The sequence below is a fragment of the Pelodiscus sinensis genome, chromosome 4, assembly GCF_049634645.1.
Source record: "Pelodiscus sinensis isolate JC-2024 chromosome 4, ASM4963464v1, whole genome shotgun sequence".
Lineage (NCBI taxonomy): Eukaryota > Metazoa > Chordata > Testudines > Trionychidae > Pelodiscus > Pelodiscus sinensis.
Genome location: NC_134714.1, coordinates 90068026 through 90089994, shown reverse-complemented (window position 1 = coordinate 90089994; position 21969 = coordinate 90068026). Strand labels below are relative to the sequence as shown.

General features: G+C 43.1%; 1 protein-coding gene across 10 annotated transcripts in view; it reads right to left on the bottom strand.

Annotated features, from left to right (window-relative positions):
- The window catches only part of NAV2 (neuron navigator 2), a 696386-nt gene that overhangs the window by 259163 nt on the left and 415254 nt on the right, over positions 1–21969 (bottom strand). Inside the window, exon 1 of one of the 10 annotated variants that reach the window (XM_075927725.1) lies at positions 13830–13948. The exons of the other annotated variants lie outside the window; for them this stretch is intronic. Coding sequence (XP_075783840.1) covers positions 13830–13889 — 60 coding nt within the window. The 5' untranslated portion in view covers positions 13890–13948. Of the gene's footprint in view, positions 1–13829; positions 13949–21969 lie in introns of those variants that run through there. 10 annotated transcript variants of the gene reach the window in all.

Genomic DNA, 21969 nt, shown 5'->3' with positions numbered 1-21969 from the left:
TCAGAACCACACTTTCCCAACATTGCAAAACTGGCCAGGTGATATGTGTCAATTGCCCTGTACTCTGTGGGTGCCAACCGTAGCATTTTTTATTTGGGTGTTTCATATAGGTGACTGCACAGAAGCAACCCATGAAAGAAGAACAAGTAAACCAACTAATGATATGTAAACTTTAAAAACTTATCAACAGAAATAGCTGAACATTTAGTAATCTACATATGTTTGTGGTTACTAATGATTTCAGTTGTAAAACAACATTTAATTGTGAATTTAATTCTGTGCATATTCCTTGACACTGATTTAGTTCCAAAATTAATTTCATGCACGGTCTGTGAAATTTAATACTTCTCCCTTTGACCTGCTGTGAATTTTCGTCTTTAAAATTGTGACTTACACACACTCCTAAGGACAGAGGCTCCCAGTAGCCCAGGAAGTAATTGCTATGGTGGGTGAGAAGCTGCATAAGTCTAGTGTATGCGGACCTATGCTGCTCTCCCCCCACAGCCTCTGGTTAAAGGGGGAACCAGAGAGGGAGCAAAGGGAGTGATTGTGCTGTTCATATGGCTATGGAGCATCCCATTGACAGCTACAGGGAAGCTGCTGTAAATTAAGGCTATTAAAATGGTATTCTGCCAGCCTCCAGTGCAAGCAAAACGTGGTCATGGGCAAAAAAGAAGCCACCTTTGCTTCCCCTCTGACCAATGCCTCTCAGGAGGTGCAGGGCAAAATCTACATAGAGTGGTTTGGACTCTGATATGAGTTACCGAGGTCACTGGAGTTATACTGGTATAAAACCAGTGGAAAGTGAAAACAGAATCAGGCCTACTAACTTCAGAAGTACCTTCAGAATCAAACTGCTGGTACAAGGCTTATGTCTTCCTTCTCCATGAGACTCCAAAATCAACCCCAAACCTAACACTATAGGTTCCTTCTTCCCTGCCTCGTGAGAGTATGGACAACTTAGACTCCCTGTTGCTATTTCTGATGTCAATGCAGAAAGGTAAGGTGCAGTTATTTTGACTAGAGTTGGCACTGCCTTAAGGATGACTACTAATCCCATTAAAAATATTTACCCTTCTTACTATTTTTCTCTTGCAATAAAACAAAACTTTCTTATTTTTATTTTCATGTGTCAAGTTCACAAAACAATGTTGATTGTTTTGACCATAATATTCATGAACTGAAATACATTTCATGGCTTTCCCTCATTTGTCCTCCACTTCCCCCTTTACAAGTTGTATTAAATGGGATGTGCATTTCCCGTTAGGCCAGCGTTGTTGTTAACTTTGAAAGAAAAACAGGTTAAAACTTCTCAGTGAAATAAATGCTGCCTACTGACTATATGAGTGCTTTTGCAGTTGGGAAAAAAATAACCACAACCTCACATAACTGTTCAGAAATTGTGGGCCCTACTCTCCTACAAAAGAAAACACTTTAACAGTTTGATGGGGTGTGTATTCCACATAAGCTGTAAGGAGCTAGGATAAACCAGGAAGAGAGAGAGAGAGCAGAAAAAGGCTGCAGAGAGGTGGAGTGAAGTCACTCCTCAGAGGAAAAGGGAGTTGGACATGGTAAAAGGAGAAGATTTTCAGTTTAGAAAAGAGGAGACTGAGGGGGGATATGATAGAGGTCTATAAAATCATGAGTGGTGTGGAGAGGGCTGATAAAGAAAAGTTATTTATTAGTTCCCTAAATAGAAGAACTAGAAGACACCAAATGAAATTAATGGGGAGCAGGTTTAAAACTAATAAAAGAAAGTTCTTCTTCACACAGCGTGTAGTCAACCTGTGGAACTCCTTGCCAGAGGAGGCTGTGAAGGCTAGGACTATAATAGAGTTTAAAGAGAAGCTAGATAATTTCATGGAGGTTAGGTCCATAAAAGGCTATTAGCCAGGGGATAAAATGGTGTCCTTGGCCACTGTTTGGCAGAGGCTGGAGAGAAATGGCAGGAGACAAATCGCTTGATCATTGTCTTCGGTCCACCCTCTCTGGGGCACCTGGTGCTGGCCACTGTCGGCAGACAGGATACTGGGCTAGAAGGACTTTTGGTCTGACCCAGTATGGCTGTTCTTATGTTCTATATTAAGATGTCAGGGAGAGTAAGCCCCAGGACTGGGCCCTCTGGCAAGAAGTGGAAAAGAGTGACGCAGACATGGGGAGCAGAGGAATCCCAGAGAATAGGAAAGATATTGAGATACGGGATAGGAAGGAGCCCATGGAAATAGCAAGAGGGACTGAGAAGACCTAGATTGCTAACCAGAGGGTGCCCTGACCTAGAACCACACAGTTCCCCTACCAGCCACTGGTGAAAATGGCTCAAGGACCTAGAAACTTGGAACAGGAGATCAACGGAGACAATGTCCAGGCAACTTGTCTGGTGGGACTTTGTTACCCCAGAAGGTGGGGACTATACCGCAGCAGCAGAGGCCTGAGTCACAAAGAGGAACCATCCCAAGTCACAGAGAAACTGAAGGGCCACTGTTTGAGCAATTTACATTAGTGAGCATCAGTCTGGGCAAGAGTTAATACCCAGACCCAGCCACACTGAATAACCCCTTCACAAACAAACAAAAAAATCTGTAAACATGTAAGGGCTTTAAAGAACTACGATTGATTCTACCATTAAATACTACTTCTGCTATTAATAATCCACAATGGCACAACACAAAAAATATATATGAAAAATCAACTGAAATCTGCATTACAAACTAAGACAACTCGAGTGTGAAGTATATTAAATAAAGCATTCTTATATAATGAGTAGTAGAATGCTAATGTTTGCACTGACCTCTTAATTTAGGGCATGGCTATATCTACCACACTGGAGATAGATCTTTGGGCATTTGATTTAGCAGGTATAAGAAAGACCACTAAATTGAATGCTGAGGGCAACCCCGGTTGGTGTCAGTACTCTTCAATTCACGAGGAGTAAGGGAAGCTGATGGGAGCATTTGCTCCCGTCGACTTCCCACTGTGGAGACGGTTCCAAGCCTGGCATATGGCACGTCGACTCCAGCAACATTATTTACGTCATTGGAATTGCATCCCTTAATCTGATCTTTCGGATGTAGTACAAACCTGGCCTTACAAAACACTGAAAGGTTTTATCTAGAAATACAAATATTTTCACATTGTACTTGAGTTAGAATCTGCATCTTTGTTAATACTTTCTGTATTAATATTAATCTTCATCTGAGCATCTATGGGATTTGTATTTAAAAGAATGACTGCTAGAGATGAAGAGCATTCCCTCTAATTTTATCCTTCAGTGCAGAATGAACTTTGGTATGTGCGCTAGGCATGTGCAGATGTGCACCACCAGTAGAAATACAGTAGGCAGGGGGCTCTCAGGCCTCCTGGGCTGGCCTTTTATAGCTCTAGCCCCACCTGCTGACTTCCTGTCAGGTGATGTGCTGGGGCCAGGCTCTGGGAGGGGCTCCTCCCCCTCTGGGTCAGTGGGTGGCCACTCTGCCCCACTACATTCCCGCAGCACACTATGATTTCTACAGATCAGCATTTTCTGATCAGCTCTGATTCTAGGGTTTGTTCTCCCCAAGTGTCTGCTGGGAGAGAGCATTGGAATGTGAGAGATGAAAGAGAATAATAGTATCTTTACCTGCCACTTCATGTTATACACCAAGTTGCCAAAGACAACTCATTATCTTATGCTCACTGCATCCCATGTTTTCATTGAATTTGGCAGGCCTGATTCGCCACGCCAGATGTGTGTGAAAGAAAATGAGGGAGCACCGGGTTGTAGTCATCCAGCTTTCACTAAGTTCCCATTTGCTAGTACAACACACTGGCTAGTATAATTGCACACTTCTGTCAGAAATGCCACATGATGCTTTATCTCTTCAGACAATCCATTAATTAAACAGTCACCTGTAAGATCACATCATCACCTGCAGTTAGGATATCATATGTGCAATATTTCCTTCCGGTGATGGACAAACATAAGGGAAATGCACCAAAAACTGTTTACACCAGTCAACAGAGCACTTTTCCTTAACTGGCCTTTCTACTTTCTTGTAATCCACATACAGTACTTGATTCACTTACTGTACGTTAAGCTAGCTCATTTAGCAACAGTATCTCCAGAGAAAAGGTAGACAAGACAGACAAGTGAGGTGGGAGGAACATTGCAGATTAGAAAGGATAAAACATCACCTTTAAAAAATGGATATAAACACTCTTGCTTTGAGTATAAACCAAGCACCATGTGAGAGAGGTTATTCTTATGATAGAGTTGGGTGAAACCTCACTGAAGCTGGTGAGCATGATAGCATCCTTCCATTGAGATAAATGTAAGCAACAATTAAGTTCCTTTTTGGAGTAAAATAGCTGAAACAATAAGACCCAAAACACAGACCATTTGTAAAGCCAGTCAGAACCCAAGTTATGTGGGTGAACTGGTCTTACCAGGTGACCGAATACTCCCAACAGATATTGTTTTAGGAAAAGGGGGAGTACTTTGGGCAGAAGTAGCCAGACAGAGCAAGAAACCACCAGAAACAAAAGGGAGAAGACCGCAGGAAAGCCAAGGAGATAGAAAATAAATACAGGCAGTCCCTGGGTTACATGGATCCGACTTACTTTGGATCCCTACTTACAAACGGGGAGGCAACCCCGCACTAGCTGCTTCCCCCCAGCAGACCAGGGAGACGCGAAGCTAGGGCCCCCCCGCCCCCCCGGCAGACCAGGGAGACGCGGAGCGGCTTTTCCCAGCAGACATCTCAGCTTGAGAATAAAGGACTGAGGGAAGTGAGGTGTGGGAGAATAAAACTGAGCTCTGGAGAAATGTTTGGCTAGAGTTTCCCCTACAGTATGTACCAGTTCCGACTTACATACAAATTCAACTTAAGAACAAACCTACAGTCCCTATCTTGTACGTAACCCGGGGACTGCCTGTACTGACTATGCGACCGTGAGAAAAAGCTTCTGGGCAAAGTGTTGGTTGGAAACAGCTCATGCTAGCCCGCTGTGGGCCGAAGTAGGAATATTTTGGTACCTCCCCTTCCCCAATGCTAAAACAGTCAAATTCTTGTAGGAGGAAATGAATGAGGGTCCTAAGCAATTGCTAAACTACTCACACTAGCACCAGCACTGGTTGGAAAGGCAAGGTGGGAGCTCTGAATAAGGAAACTGCCTTCTGTTCAATTCCTACTCTCCTGTTCAATTTCCATTGCGTTCATGAGAAACATTCTTTGTAAATAAACAGGACTGCATCAAAGTAGTACCTGCCTCCATTAATAATATCTCCTTCTACCAGATCTAAGATGCAAGACCCCACATACTGGTTTTCTGCTCAGGTCAAAAGACGAAACATGATCTCTATCCCTTGTGGGCAGGTTATCCCCTAACTGTCCACTTAGATATTTCTTGTACCCTTATCATAAATATCTGGTGCTCACTGCTGCCAGATACAGGATACTGGTCTATGAACATTCCTATATAATCTCCTCCATCCATAATCTGTCCCGTGACTTAATAAAATCCGTAAATACATGCTCTTATAAATTTATTCCCCCCTCATACTTAGTATACCAATAGTTCTTCCTGTTACTCTGCTCCAACAGAGTCTCTTTACCTAAATCTCTTTACAAAATATTATGCAGCAAAGCTGAAGAGCTTTACAGTAAACAAAGCAAAGCAAACATTAAACATAGCAATTCCCACGGATATACAACGTGAGTATGTTCCTGAGTACATGAATAACTAGAAGATTAAAAGAAGCACAGTATGGAGAATTCAGATGCATAATTGTGTGAGAACACTGATACACAATGCAATAGAACCTAATTGTTAGCATTCCCACTGTCTGGCACACACTGAGTGTTCTTTTCTATTACATATGAACCTCTGTACTCTGGGTATCCCTAATCTGGAAACACCCGTGGTACACAGAAGTAAGCGGCTCTGCACGCTGCCGCTCCCCCACCCCGCTAGCTGAGGGAACAGCAGCATATGGGTGCCTGGAAGTGGCGGAGACCACGGATCTACATGTGCTCCAGGAACAAGGAGGCATGCCCAGACCCCAATGCGCTCTCCCTGGCCCAGCAAAATCTTAAATCTGACATATTCCATTTCCCAGGGTTGCCAAATTAAAGGGGCTCAAGCATATTAAATAGTATCAAATCAAACCTACAGCGTGCTTGAACCATCATTTGAAATTGGGCAAAAACTAGGCAGGACAAAGCACTAAACAACACTTGGACAGTAGCAATCCTGCAGCAGCAAAGGGACAGACTAAATGGTAGGGTCTTTTCCCACTATGATTTTTATATCTTTAATTGCACCCCACAAGAAGACACACAAAACTGGCTTCCCACCATGTCACTTTCACATCACTTTGGGGGCTCTCATTATTTCAAGCTAGGGAGAGAAGCATATTATGCAAAAATGTAAACAACATCTATTTTATACACTGAATCCATATTTATGATTGCTTGTATAAATACAAACAATGCTGGTTAACTTTTTATTTAAAATTTCATTATAAAGAAATTCAAGCATCAAGAATGCATGCCAGTGGGGCAAGAGCGCTTGGAAGGGGCATTTAAATGAGAGAAGTATTTTTCAGTCAACCAGCTGAACTAATAACACTACTTGAAAAAAATACAGGTCTACATTAAAAAAAAAAAAAATTAACTGAGCCATTTGCTACATCAAAAGTTATTCCACTATATGCTGATCTCCTGCAATGGTTTTTTGTTTTTTAAATAGAAAGAGTATAGAGTTCTGTGCTTTTTAGCATTCACTGCTTGCTCTCATTAAATGCATTAGGCTCATTGAGTAAACCTCCCAGAGTACATTTAAAAGCAGCTTGTCGCCAGTCTTGTACCCTGTTACACATAAACATGATCCCTAATGGTTCTTTTCCTCTACATGTAAACAATCAGAAAATATGTATAATGGTTGCTAATTCTGAGGTACATGAAAAATATTAGAAACCACAAAATGGTTTCAAATGCTCAAAAACAAGTGAAATAATTGGGAGAAAAACAGCATTAAGAAAGAAAGAGCTGGGAGCATATTAAGAAAATTTCCATTAATATACACTCAGATTTGTAAGTGATTTATTTATTTATATACGTTTATTCATTCAGTTGTTCTGGCATAAATGTTTGCAGAAAGCAAATTTATTATTTGAATATTTGCAATGGCATTGCAGGTACTTGCACACTCATCCAATTAGAAAACAGACAGACCATAGGATGTAGCCATTTACTTACAACTAATTAAAGCACAAAAGGCAAAACAACTTCAAACAAATTAAATTAATACTTCAAAATTGAATACATCTGAGGAAACCACAATTTGACCAGCACAATTCTGCAAGGAATTAAAAAAATAAATATGATTAAATTCACCAGATAAATGATTTGTTGTTAAATTGTACATTCAGACCTAAGTAATATCACAAAATTTTACTGTGGACAATTAACTTCCTTTCAGTCTTTCCAATAAATCAAAAAGTAAGGTTCTGGATAATGACATACTGCTTTTTTACATAAACCAACTTGTTGACTGTAAAATGATTTAGTAATGGTTGCATTGTATACAAACAATATTGTGGATTGTTTTCTTATTCTATTTAAAAACATATAGCAATGAGCAAATACTGCAGCCAAGGCATGCCTCTGTGCCAGGGATCAGTCAGGTGCAGCTAATACCGCTTAAAATCTACTCTTGCAAGGGGATGGATTTAGAAGCATAGCCCTTCCCTCTGCCCTGCCATCTCTTACTTCTATGATCCTAGCACTCCACTTACATAGAAACAAAACAAAAACAACTGTGAATGGCATCTTTTCTTTCAGATCAATGGGTTTGAACTAGGGGTATGACAGATAAACACTGACTTCGGAAATATTAATTCATCATAGGCAAAATACCATGCACAAGATGAACGAGGTTTTGAGAAAGAACTGTCTAAAGTCAATATGTGACGTTGTCTGTCAAGAAAAAGGAACGAAGACTGATTAAGTAATTGTACTTTTTAAAACAGGAAGCTTTTCTTTTTCTTATTTTCTTTAATGAATTGTGTGGAAAACATACTAGGAGCTTCTAGGGTTCAGAGTGGTTTCCAAAAATGACCATTCTTGTGAAACTCTTTGTTTGTCAGGCCTTTAAACACTAATTTACCACCTTTTGGTAAATTAGCAAACTATTACAGCAAACCTGTAATAATGAACTGATGACTGCACATCAATGTTTGACTTAATGTCTCTCTTGTTCTTTATGCAGCGCGGGGCAGTTTATGTAAATTTCAAGTTCCCTGGCACAGTAACAAATGTTTACCTGACATTTCGCCATTTTTTTCTTGTGCTTTATCAGCCCAAGATGCACATATTAATAAAAATTTGCTCTAGCATTAGTTTAAACAAGCTGCAGAGAATCTACAGACAAAAACCACACCCTGAAACACAAAAGAGTCCTCAAAGAATAAGAAACCTGTATGTCCAGCTAGGAGAACAATTAGACTGTTCTGTCTCACAAGGTCAAAAGGCAACTTCATACCTATAGATCCAAATGACACCTTCTTCTATCCTTGGATAATAAAGGTATCACTGCTGAGGTGTTACTCAAAAGCACATGCACCATGTCCACACGTTGAATCCTGTCATAAGTTGGCTGACCTTTTCAGGTAGGTGGGCTTTGCTCTCTGCCTGTGACTAATAAGCTGCTTCCCAGGGGATGGCACAGAGGCCAAGGATAGAGTGTAGTCTGAAGGTGACCTGGTCTTGAAAAAGGCCAGCAAGCAGCTTTGAGACAGAGAGAGAGAGAGAGAGAGAGAGAAAGAGAGACAGCTGCAAGCAGGTTTACCTTATCCTGAGCCAGTGGTCTCCAACCTGTTGATTGCAGTGTCGTTAACAGTCAAGTTCAGTCTCACTGTTCCCGCTAACGTGTGCGCCTTCATGGCACGCACAAAAAATTCTAAGCCTCCTGTGCAAAGCCCTGCAGCAGCACTCCCCGTTCTGCTGGACCCAGAAAGTGAGCAGTGTGGCTGCTTCCACAGCCAGAGCAACGCAGTGGGTGGGGATGGGGATAGCCCTGGCCCAGGGTCATATTGGGGGACTGCTGCTTGAGTGGATGCTCTGGCAGCTGGGGCTGCTCTGGCTGCTGTTGGGGCCAAGGGCGTGTTGGGAGGGCTGCTGCCGCCAGGAGTTAAGGCCACCTGGTGGGAGGGCCGCTGCTGTCACTGGGGTTTGCGGCTGTGTGGGGGGATGGGTGGGCTGCTGCCACCGGGGATTGGGACCGTGGACGGGTGGATACTACCGCCAGTGGTGGGCGAGCAGGTTGCTGCCGCTGGGGGTTGGAGCCATGGGCAGGAAGTCTGCTGCCACCTGAGGCTGGAGCTGAGTGGAATGTTTGCTGCTACACCTATTCTGTACTGGGGAAGGCAACCCTGACTCCCCAATGCTTCTGATGGCCCCTGACTCCCATGAGTACAAACATTGCTTCTACCACCATTGCTGGGAGATACCCTACCTTCTCCTCCTCCACACCACTGCTCAGCCTGAGAGCACAGCATGCGAAAGGTCAGAGGCAGCAAACCTTTATGGATGATTAAAGCCCTGTCACCATTTATTACCATTGTGAAATCTCCACTGTAAATGTGGACATGATTAGAGAGAGGTATTTTTCAAAATATAAAACCTTTAGGATTGTAACAAGGTATTTAAATAAGAACATCTTCATTTCAACTATTTTTGAAGAACAAGTATCTGAACCTATTTATAGATACAGTTAACACATTTTTTCTGGCAGATAATGTGTAATCACAGGTCTCACAATGAAGAGTGTTGAGTAGAGGAAAAACATATAATTATATATACTTGATTTTAGATTGATATGGCATAAATTAAAAATAGACTGTTTCTACTTTTTCTTGCGGGTAGATCTTGGGTGGCACTTAAATTCACAAAATGACCTTGTGCTGAAAAAGGTTGGAAACCCCTGTCCTAAGTGAAGAGAAAGAACTCAGTTTACCTGTTTGCTTTGAGATGGATTGTTATGGCTCTGATAAATGAAACCATCCCTGAAGAATGGGACTGAAATTCTGTTGACATTGAGAGCTTTCTTTGGTGAATTCGCTGGTGAGTTGGCACACTCTATTGGGCTAACTAATAAAAATACATGTTTGTCTATAGATCTCATCCATGGCAAAGGTCTAGACAATTTTTTTTAAAAAAACAGTACATTTTGAAAATAAGAGGATAGTCCTTCCCTACATTCATGACATCATTGTGAAGGCAGTAACTACAGCATGTCATTCCAAGCCCAGCAGACTCAAGTGCTTTGGAAGCCATATAATTAACTCTTGGGGGAAAGGATTTGCATCAATCCCAGCTGATTGCTTCTGGATACTGCTTAGAATAGCAATGACAAGCTCCATAAAGAGAGGTGTTTCACTTTTTTTGGTGCCAGAAGGAGGCACCAGTGATGCATTGCCAAAATGGCTGCACATGGGTAGCATGGGGAGGAGTAAATGGGTGAGAAAATGGGTATATCCTGGAAGATGCAGTCTCTCTCCTTTTAACAATGGAAAAACATCAGTAAGAGCTTGGTTTGGAATATCCTGCTTCCATTTGAGACAACCTTTTTAGTTTGCTTTAAAACCACTTAGTTTGAATATAGTAGTCAAAAGCCAGTGTCCCAGTCTCATTTTGTTAAAGTGCCATTTGAGAGCTATTGTCTATAACTTTACAAGCATGTAAATATTCTCAGTAGTGCCAAAGGGCAGGGCCTGTTTGCACTACCAGTTGAAATGTTCCAACAAAGCAATGTGGAGGGCAGCACTTCCCACCACCACAGTCAAAAATAGGGAGCAGAATGTTGCCCTGCTAAATAGCCATGGAGACATTTATTCCATTTCATCAAACAGATCAGGAGATAAAAGATCAGGCAAGAAATAGGGGGACAATTTTTATCCCCATGCCTCCTCCTAGACCTTGGTACTATAGCATAGCATTTACAACAGATGTCTTCCCTTAATTGGGGCAGTAGCCGAGAATAGGAAGATGCGTTTTATTAAACAGCTACAGGTTCATGACTGCTTGTAGGTATTTTTAAAACATGTGACTAATTAGGGAGAAGGGATTCACATTTGGTCACTGACTTATTTCAGATAAAAAAAACTTTCATCCTCAGATAATGTTAATTTCCATGGACAATTTATAGTTAAAATTAATGTTCAACGTCCGTGCTAAACTTCCTATCCCTCTCTCGTCAGTTACTAACTATTCAGACATTTGCTGCGCTGAAAGTTTCCTGTAGAAAGGTTACTATGAATCAGGCTCTCGTGAGTATGACTCAAGCAGACACCACAGTGACAGCTGAACGCTTTCTTTTTTCAGCAAATACCATAATTAGAATTGAGCAAGGGGTTTTTCATTCTTGGCCAACTGGGTTAGTCAACCAAAGATCCCCTCAAAAACATCCATTACAATGCCATGCCTATCTCACTGCTAAACAAACCACAAAGGGCTATTGAGATTCACAATATTCCTAAAATTAGACACAGTGTGTTGAGTTTATCCTCTGGGAACATTTGTATTTATTGTGTTAAGCAAAATCCCATCAAATGTTCATTGAATATGCTACATACACACAGGTGCCCTGGATGATGCATTTGTGACTCAGATAATATTAACAGCAGTCTCCCACCAAACCTCACTTCTATCCAGCAAAATGGTCACCTCTTACATCCAAAGAATTTTAAAATCAACAAGTCCAGAAATAAATGAGGTTTAACCCAAAGAACAACCCTATGAAAATAGCATCTAGTTTCAAAGCATGTCAAAAACTAGGACCAATGTTATCAATTGGTGGTGCCATTTCAATGTAGTGCCAGGCTAGATCCACAAAGGGACTGAATAGAATCTGGGGTGCACATGCCTGATTTATTAAAGAAACAGGCCTATCTGTTCCTCTTTTGTGAAAGACATATGTAAGGTAGGGTTTTAGGCAGAGATAAAAAATAAGGCATCACTGGGGCTTAGTACAAGTCCAGTGTGTTTCGTGAGGTTTCATACTGCTGATGGAGGCAGGGAACAGGGCAGCTAGTAAGCAATTAAGTTTGCACAGAATCAGGAAGCCCCAAGTGGCTGCTTTTGCCTGAGGCTAGATCTATCTTGCTATTGTTCAAGAGAAGTTGGAAACATCATGAATTGAAGATTTGTCTCAGGGGAGACAGACCATCCTCACAGTGTCCTTCTAATAACTACTAGGAAAAGGGAAAAATAGCTGGAGACCTCAAATAAGAGTAGGAAACCATTTTAACTCAGTGGAGAAGAGATCTGTCTTTTCACGTGCACATGGGACGGATAGAAAGAAGTGAATGAGCATCTTGGAAGGAAAATATATTGCTATAATCCACTGAAAAATATTGGTGTAATAGGTGCTGAAATAGCAAATAAAAACATTTATCTTTTAAAAAATTCATGACTTGCCAAACAATATCACGTAAGTAGGATTAGCACTGTAGTAATCTAAGGGCTTGATCCTACATGCTCACATATACATATAGGAGTAATTTTATCTATTCAGTGGAAATAACTCGTGTGATTTAACTTACTGACTTGTGCAAGTGTTTACCAGGTCTCATATAATTAAAAATTAGATGGGAGATATTCCAGTAGGTATTACATTCTATGAAGCATTCACAGATCACAAACATGCAGCATTCTTTGAAAAGTAGATGTAAATTAGGCAATTTAAAGCAACACCATCATAGCTATTTATTTATACACCTATTTAGTCCCAACTGGAAGAGCTACTCTCATGCATGCATTACGAGCTGCATTTGAACTCAGGGGGATGACATACGGAGCATATGAGACACACATGTATGTAAAATTTAGCATGTTTGAAAGGCTTTCCAGGATTGGAGCATTAGACTGTCGATACTTCAAGGGAAGACTACTTTCATCTTTGTGTTTTGAACAGCCTCCCCTATTCATTAGTGACTGATTCCGTAGTGAGAAACATTTACTTATATACAATGCAATAAAGAGGTATGGGAAAAAAAGAAATTTTTACTTCTACCCCATATAACCTGCTTTCTGAAGTCCTGTTATTGATACAAGCTACCTATATAGAGCAGGCTACCTATTACACTGACAAAGTGACAGTCTCATACACAGCAGCCCACCTATTATGTGAAATGATACTAACAATTGTATTGGTATTCACAAAGCTCTGCTTTCAATAACTCCCTTTTATTCATATTTTCCACATACAAATCCCTTTCAAACTGTAGCTACATGCCATGCGAAGCAGGTGGTTCTTTGCCCTTCTTCTCACTCTTACCAACATTGTTAATGATGAACTGAAGTGAGAGAGAATTGCCCTTCTTTATCCAGAAGAAAAAGGGAATGGATTTAGATGGCTGAATTGATCAAAGTAATTCCTCTCAAACCCTTGAAATCCTAGGATCTTCCTTGGCCACACTGCAGAAACTGATCTAATGAACTTTCTGTGCACAAAATGTATCCATCCTTAGAACAGCAGCAGCAACAAGCTTACTGAAGAACTTTCAACCATCTCTAAAAAAGCCATCAATAAACATTGCTCCACAATGCTTTCTAATGCCACAACTTTCATATAGATATAAATGGGGCTTTCATCCCTAAAACGATTCATTTTTAACAATCAGACAAAGGGCCCATATAAAAAGTTTTTAAATTCTTACTTAAAAAAACAACAAACCACCATCATCACAGAAAACCTTAGGAAATCTCATAACAGAATAGAAGAGAAAAAAAAAGATTTCTGAAGTCCTTTACAGCATCATTGTCACTGACAAAGAGCCAAGATCTGCTTACTGTTTTATAATGATCACAGGAAAATTTACTTCTCCCACGAGCAGGGACACGAAAGTTCATATTGGTATATTTCACATGAATGCAGAAATGCCACAGTCCAACTTGTTCTCTCCCCTTAGGGGGGCTACAGTTAAATGATGACATCCACTGGCATGTGAAGATTGGACGGTTAATTTTAGCTGAAGTCATGCACACACTGTGGCCAGATTTTCTTACATAGTAATGTCTTACTGTGTTAGCAACTCCCACCCCTGCTCCACTCCCCCCCCCCACTGAAAAGCCCAGCAAATTTGCTTCCCTTGTCACCTCCTCTTCCTGTTCAATATATCTCATCCTAAACTTCAGAGAATGCAAATACAGTTACACTGGACACCTTTAATGATCTCACATCTACAGCTTGACATAAACTATTTGCAACCAAACAGAACAAGTTTGGTAACTAAAAATTTCCTCTTTTGGCTTCAACCAAGCGGGCACATAAAAAACGATTATTAGAAAGGCACATGGGGTTGCATTACCATTACATAGTTACAGAAAACTTTTACTAATGAAAGTTCCTAACCAAAATCCTTGATTTAATTGCCTGCCCTCCCTCCGCAGTTTTGTGGATGTTTGTGGTCTGAATTAGAGATGTAAAGGACTAGTCGACTATCCGATGAGCAAATGCTTATCCGATAGTCGACAGACTAGTTGCTTCCCTCCCCTTGCTGCCTCTATCAGGAAGAGGCAGAAGGGGGGGAGGGTACTTCAAAACAGCAGCACCACTTGGAGCCTAGGGCCAGATCCCAGGCTCCATGTTACGCTGCCACTTTGAAAAACTGGATGTAGCCTGGGCCCCATTGGGGTGTCCCCAGGCTCCTCGCGGCAATGCCACGTGGTGCTCAGTATCACCTGGGGACTCCCCGCTGACCTTGGGTACTGTGCTGCACTGCCACTTTGAAATGCACTGGGAACCCGGCATCAGGCTCCTCTTGGCATTTCAAAGCAGCAGCGCCGCACAGAGCCTGGGGTCAGCAGTGGAGTCCCCAGCTGACCCGGGCTCCACGTGGCACTTTCACCTTTAAAGTGTTCCAACAACCCTAGCACTGTTGCTATACTTCAAAGACAGAGGCGCCCTATCGACTAATCAAATAGGCATTCGATTGCAAATAAGCATTTGCAAAATGCATCAACTATTTGATTAATCAATTAGCCGATATTTAACATCTCTAGTCTGAATGCAGATCCAGATTCAAAGTTTGCAAATGGTTTATAATAGACCAAGTAAAAACCCAGATCTATCCACCTCAAAGCATTGACGCATTCCCACTCTAGATCTGGATTGGTGCCACAACTGGAGCAGCCCAGGTAACCTGATCCACCCTCCCTGCTGTGGCCAGAGCAGCCTGGACCCAGACCCACCCTGTGTTGTGGCTAGAGTGACCCAGCGCTACCGGGCTCATCCCCATAGCTTCCCCTCACACTCTACCCTCTGACCGTCCCCTACCCCAGAGCCTGCACCCTAGATCCTCATTGCAACGCCACCCCAAGCCCACATCCCAGACAAACTCCTTGTATCCTAACCCTTTGTTCCAGTCCTGAGCCTCTCATCCCTGGCTCCACACCAGAGACTGCACCCTAAGCCAGAGCCCTTGCAACCCAACCCTCTGCCCCAGGCTTGGCCCCACTCCCATCACATTACATTTTTGTCAGGGAGGGAAAAATTAAAGGGAACACTGACCAGGTGCCAGGTACATACCACAGGAACTGTTTCCTCATAAGCACCCCTTAGAGAGCCAGCTCTAGCCTAATTGGGGAGGCTGGTGACAATATTATGCCTCAACCCCATGGTCAGCAGAATTTGTCAGTTGCCCAAAGAAGAGCGCACAGTGCCTATGGAAGGTTCTTTCAGTCTGTGAACTTTCCCTTTGTGCAAAGTTGATGCTGGATACGTTTCAGAGAGAGGCCTCCTTGCGCTCTGAATACGGTTGCCAGATGGTTTCAACAAAAATACCGGACACACTTGACATTACATCACAATCTATATTACATCTTTTTATTTAGAAAATACCAGACATTTCTATTTTCTCATTTATATTTTCTCAATGTGTTTCCCAACAGATAGCTCAAATACTGGACTGTCCAGTTCAAAACCAGACATCTGGCAACCCTACCTCTGAACTGGGGTAGTTTTGGGTAGCACGTGTATCAAAGACCTTCAATTTAAAGGTGCTTCTGTCCTTTAACATGCTCTGTGCCTTCAGCTACTGACTTCAGCCCATGTTATTATTAAATATTTGTATTACAATAACTTAGCGGTCTCATTTGGGTATCAGACCCCACTGTGTTAAGCACAGTACCACTCCACACACAAAAAAAGTCTCTCTCTACTGTCTTACCTTCTTGCTAGCTTTACCTGTCACGTTTGGTACAACATTAAGTCATTTTTCAACAGATTCATTTAAGCATTTAAGACTTTTAATTAAGATTAACATCTAGGCACTTAGGGTACGTCTACACTACAGCGCTAGTTCGAACTAACTTAGTTCGAATTAGTTAATTCGAACTAAGCTAGTTCGAACTAACGCATCTAGAACTAAAAACTAGTTCGAACTAGCGTTTTGCTAGTTCGAACTAGTAAGTCCACATTGAGTGGACTCTGGACAGACCTTAAGGATGGCCGGAAGCAGTGCCGGCAGGGCATAAAAGGAGGACTTAGAGCATGGAGATGCTGTCTCAGGCTAGCCGAGGGCTGCGCTTAAAGGGTCCCGACCCCCACCCCGGACAGACAGTTCTAAGGGGTGCCCCGCTTGCAAAGAAGTTCTGGCTTGGAGTGCCCTGAGTGCCCACACTGGGCACATCACACCACTCGGCCATCAGCCCGGCTGCACTTGCCGCAGGCTGCCATCTGGGGAGAGGGAGTAATTGGGGGGCTGCAGGAGAGCTTCCACCCCCAGAAGCCCGCAGAGCCAGCCCAGTCCTCCTCATCGGGGGCTCGTACCCCATTCCTCCCTCACCTCCTTCCACTTACCCTTCCCTAGCCCCCCTTCTTATTGATGTACAAAATAAAGATAACGTTTCTTCCAACATTGACTCTGTCTTTATTGAACAAAACTGGGGGGGACTGGGAAAAGGAGGTGGGAGAGGGGAAGAGAAAGGCTGGGAGAGGGGAGGGCAACTAACATGATCAGGGGTTGGGAACAGGTCCCAGATGAAGAAAGGCTACAGAGACTGGGACTGTTCAGCTTAGAAAAGAGGAGACGGAGAGGGGACAGGATAGAGGTCTCTAAAAGAAGGGGTTGGGTGGAGAGGGTGCATTCAGAAAAGTTCTTCCTGAGTTCCCATCAAGAAGGACTAGAGGACACCAAAGGAAAGGAATGGGTAGCAGGCTTCAAACTAGTAAGAGAAAGTTGTTCTTCTTGACAAAGCAAATAGTTAACCTGTGGAACTCCTTGCTGCAGGAGGCTGTGAAGGCTAGAACTAGAACAGAGTTTAAAGGGAAGTGAGATAAAGTCATGGAGGTTGGGGCCATGGAGTCCTATTAGCCAGAGGGTAGGAGTGGTGTCCCTGCCCAAAGTTTGTGGAAGGCTGGAGAGGGATGGCACGAGACAAATGGCTTGGTCATTGTCTTCGGTCCATCCCCTCCAGGGTCCCTAGGGTTGGCCGCTGTTGGCAGACAGGCTACTGGGCTAGATGGACCTTTGGTCTGACCCAGGACGGCCATTGTAAGCTCAGGGCTCAGTGTCGGGGGTCTCAGTGGACCCCCTTGATTTTCATGCACACCTGGTCCTGGGTGGCCAGGCTGGCAGCTCTCCTGCCCTAGACGGCCACTTTCCTGTGCCTAGTGCGGAGATCGTGGACGAGGTCCACGATGTCCGCACTAGCCCAGGAAGGTGCCCGCCTCTTGCGGTCCAGGGCAAACTCCCGGGAGCCGCCAGCCTGGTCCCGGCAAGAGGGGGTGGGCTGGGGGGCATCGGGTGGGTGGCTCTGTGCCGTGCCAGGTGCAGGGTCTGCTAGCTGGGTGCTGGCAGGCTTGCACCTGGCACGGGCACCGTAGCCAGCCCGTGCCCCTTTAAGGGGTCCGGGGCCGGGAGGGGGGCATAGAGTTTCCCTGGTGTTGGCCAGAGTGGCCACCAGGGAAACCTGGGGAGGGCTAGCCTCCCACTAGATCGAACTAAAGGGCTACACAGCCCTTAGTTCGAACTAGCTAGTTCGAACTAGGCGTTAGTCCTCGTAAAATGAGGTTTTCCTAGTTCGAACTAAGCGCTCCGCTAGTTCGATTCAAATTCGAACTAGCGGAGCGCTAGTGTAGCACCTATTAAAGTTAGTTTGAACTAACGTCCGTTAGTTCGAACTAACTTTGTAGTGTAGACATACCCTAATTTATGCTTTATCTGAAATGCAGATCAGAGAAGTCCTATGATCCTCAGACTGACTATCATTCTTCATTAATGCCCTGATTGGGCCAGATCATTGGTGTTTTTTTAAACTGCCCTCATAAAATGTGTTGGTTGAAGTTTGCATTTTAAATAATGCTGCAGCAGTTGATGGGGATGAGAAATAGGAACAGTTTCACCTCTGCTTCCCTTAGGACAGCAGCCCAACAGTTTAACTGTTTATTTTTCAAAGGAACATTTTTTCCAATAAAAAAAACAATGTCTCTTTTAACTGCTTCATGAAACAAAAATAACTCGGCAGCAATAGTGTCTCCAAATCAACTCCCCCTTTCATGCAGCCCACTCATAGCTAACGGTTTATATGGGAATAGAGATTTCTTGCAGTTTGAAGAGGACCTAATGTTCTGCAACTGTCAAAGAAATGAATTAGCTGCCTTACTCACATAGTGCTAGGTTCCATGCCTCTCTGGAAAACAACTTTATTAAGCTATGAGCAATAGTTCCAGTATTCCACTGATAGACATCAGGATGAGTGAGAGAGAGGGTATGTAGTTGGGGGGAAGGGAGGCATGGTGTGAGTGTCTGAAAAATAACCCTTTAAAGAAGACAGTGAAAAGATCAGGTTTAGAAGTTAAAGGCTCAACTGCCAGTGTTTTTGAAGTGTCCAGAGTCAAAATACTTGAGTTGGCAGAAAGTCAAAACATAATGAAACTTGTCACAGTCTGGCCATTGTCAGCAATTAAATCTCCTGATCGTTTCTAAAAGTGAGGGCCTTTTGCTTCCATATTCAGAAACCAGTTCCAGTGAATGTTATGGGCAGCTAGTGCAATCATTTAATTGATCTTTCCAGCCTATGAAACCTCATGCTTACGTCTTTATATGATTTCACTGTCACCTTCTCTGACCTCCCCCACCCCCGCACCCACCCACCCATACAGGCTTATACAGACAAATAGGAGAGGAGTGAGATCCTTCCCAAGTGACAGTGCTTCAGTCTCTCCTTGAACCATAAAGGTGAATTCAGATTTTAATAGACAGTGTTGGCCACTGGACTCGGGAGACGTAGGTTCTATTTTAGCTTTGTTGCTATCCTGTTGGGTGACCCTAGCTAAGTCCCTTCACCTTCTGTGCTTCAGTTTCCCCATCTGTAAAATAGTGATAAGATACTTACCATTTTTGAGATCTACTGAAGAACATTTCTATAGAGAGTTAGGTATTAATTATTATTATCATCTATATTACATAGTACATGTTAACAGGAACTCTGCTTATAAAACTAGGAGATATGTTCCTCGTTACCATAGCATCCATTCTCCCAATGCCCCTGTGAGATATAAAATTACCATTTAACTTATGGGAAACTGAGGCGCACAGATTAAGTGACTTGTACAAGGTCACATGGGAAGTCTGCCACAGGGCTGGGAACCAAGTCTAGATCTCCTGAGTTGCTCAGCTCAGCCTTCAGCACAAAAACATTCTTCCTATGTCCTTCCCTTTGAACTGCTGGTTAAAGGATTTTACAAGAACATAAGGGAGCAAAAGAAAAACTGTAACTCAAAATGCAGATTAATGTGCCCATGTCTCAGAAGTAAATTATCTCATTCCACTTCCCCTCCCTGTGGTGCACGGAATGAGGGCAACTAATCTCATCCAAAATGTAATGACAGAATCAGTACAAAGGCCTTTCATAATCACTAGCATGAATGATCACGCAAGGGGAAAAGGAAAATACTGCACTTGGATTATTTCCTGTCATTTCTTTGAGAAGGAGGAATCTCTATGAATCTTCTGCCTTTACAGCCATCACATCCCTTGGAGACCTAATCCATATCCCTCTTCTGGCCAAGAATAACAGGCTAGGAGTCCATTCCAAATCCAGAAATGGTGTTCCCAAGGTGTTAATTGTAGGCCTATGTTTGTACGCACAATCCCAAAAACACCCAGCTAGAGCGGCTTCTGCAATTCCCTATCAACAGGATCTCTGATTCTGGATCCAAGAGACAATGAATGCTGCCTCATGTTCCACACTCTGTTAACTGCCTTTTGGCTCAGACTTTGAGTGGGAGGCCATCACCAGCAGCCATAGAGATGAGCCCAAAGGTAGGCTCTACAGACTGAAGAGGTATAAGGCAGGATACATCACTATCATGGAGCAAACGGGGGCTATGATCAGCTAATCATCAGCATGGGGTTGACCATAGTCTCTGAGTCTTTTGCCCCAGGTGGTGATCTCCAGTCCCATCAGGTCGCTGGTAGAATCAGGTCTCCAGGATCCCTGGCTCTCATAAGGTTTGTAGTGGCTGTCTGTCCCCAAAGAAGAGGAAGGAGTTGGAAAGAAAACCAGCATTTCAGGCTGGGCTCCCCTGGCTCCTGAAGCTCATTTGCAGCCTTTCCTCCTGAGCAAACTCCCCACTCTCCCACCACACCACAGAGTTTTACTTTTGTAAGCTCCCCTTCTTCAGGTAGTGAACATTCTGCTGCTGTGTCTAACTGGCATTGCCTGAGTGCAGGAATGCCCAGTAGTCTTTCCATCAGAGAGAAGTGGGATTGTCCCATAATATCCTTCTCCCTCTACCCCAGCCTCTCAAGACAAGAAAGGTTTCTTGCTCAAGCATTTCCCCAATCCCAATATCAGGGGGGAAGGTGTCCTGCATTTGCTCTTTCCTTGATGAGTGTCACCCCTGAAGCTATTGAGCTAGAGGACTAAATACCAGCACATAATCAGCTGGTTTCAGTTCTTCACAAAATCTAGCTGGCACAAGGGTGCATGGTCTGTGATGAGGAAAAAGGACTACAGTAGAACCTCAGAATTATGAATACCTTGGGAATGCAGGATGTTCATAACTCTGAAATGTTTGCAACTCTGAACAAAATGCTATGGATGGTCTTTCAAAAGTTGCAACTGAACATTGACTTAATACAACTTTGAAACTTTACTATGCAGAAGAAAAAAATCTGCCTTTTTTAGTACTGTATTTGCCCTTTTTGGGGGGGGGGGATATCTCTGCTGCTATCTGATTGTGTACTTCTGGTTCTAAAGGAGGTATGTGGTTGTTCAGTCAGTTCAGAACTATGAGGTTCTACTGTATCCAGCAGGTTATACCTAAGGAAGTCCACCATGCAGAGAACAGCCAGAGCTTCCTTCTCAATAATAGAATGCATCCTCTACCTGAGGAACAACTTACTACTTAAGTTTATGAGATAGGGTGCTCTTTGCCCCTGACAGAGCACCACTCCCACGCTGATGTCAGAAACACCTATACAGAGAATGAAGACTTGTGAAAAGTCCAGGGCTATGTCTAGACTGGCATGATTTTCCGGAAATGCTTTTAACGGAAAAGTTTTCCGTTAAAAGCATTTGCAGAAAAGAGCGTCTAGATTGGTGCGGACGCTTTTCTGCAAAAGCCCTTTTTGCGGAAAAGCGTCCGTAGCCAATCTAGACACACTTTTGTGCAAAAAAGCCCCGATCGCCATTTTCGCGATCAGGGCTTTTTTGCACAAAACAAATTTCAGCTGTCTACACTGGCCCTTTTGCACAAAACTTTTGCGCAAAAGGGACTTTTGCCCAAACGGGAGCAGCATAGTATTTCCGCAAGAAGCACTGATTTCTTACAGTAGGAAGTCAGTGCTTTTGCGGAAATTCAAGCAGCCAGTGTAGACAGCTGGCAAGTTTTTCCAGAAAAGCGGCTGATTTTCCGGAAAAACTGGCCAGTCTAGAAACAGCCCAGGTGGGTGAGGACAGGCTCTTGGCCCAGCTGCACCTT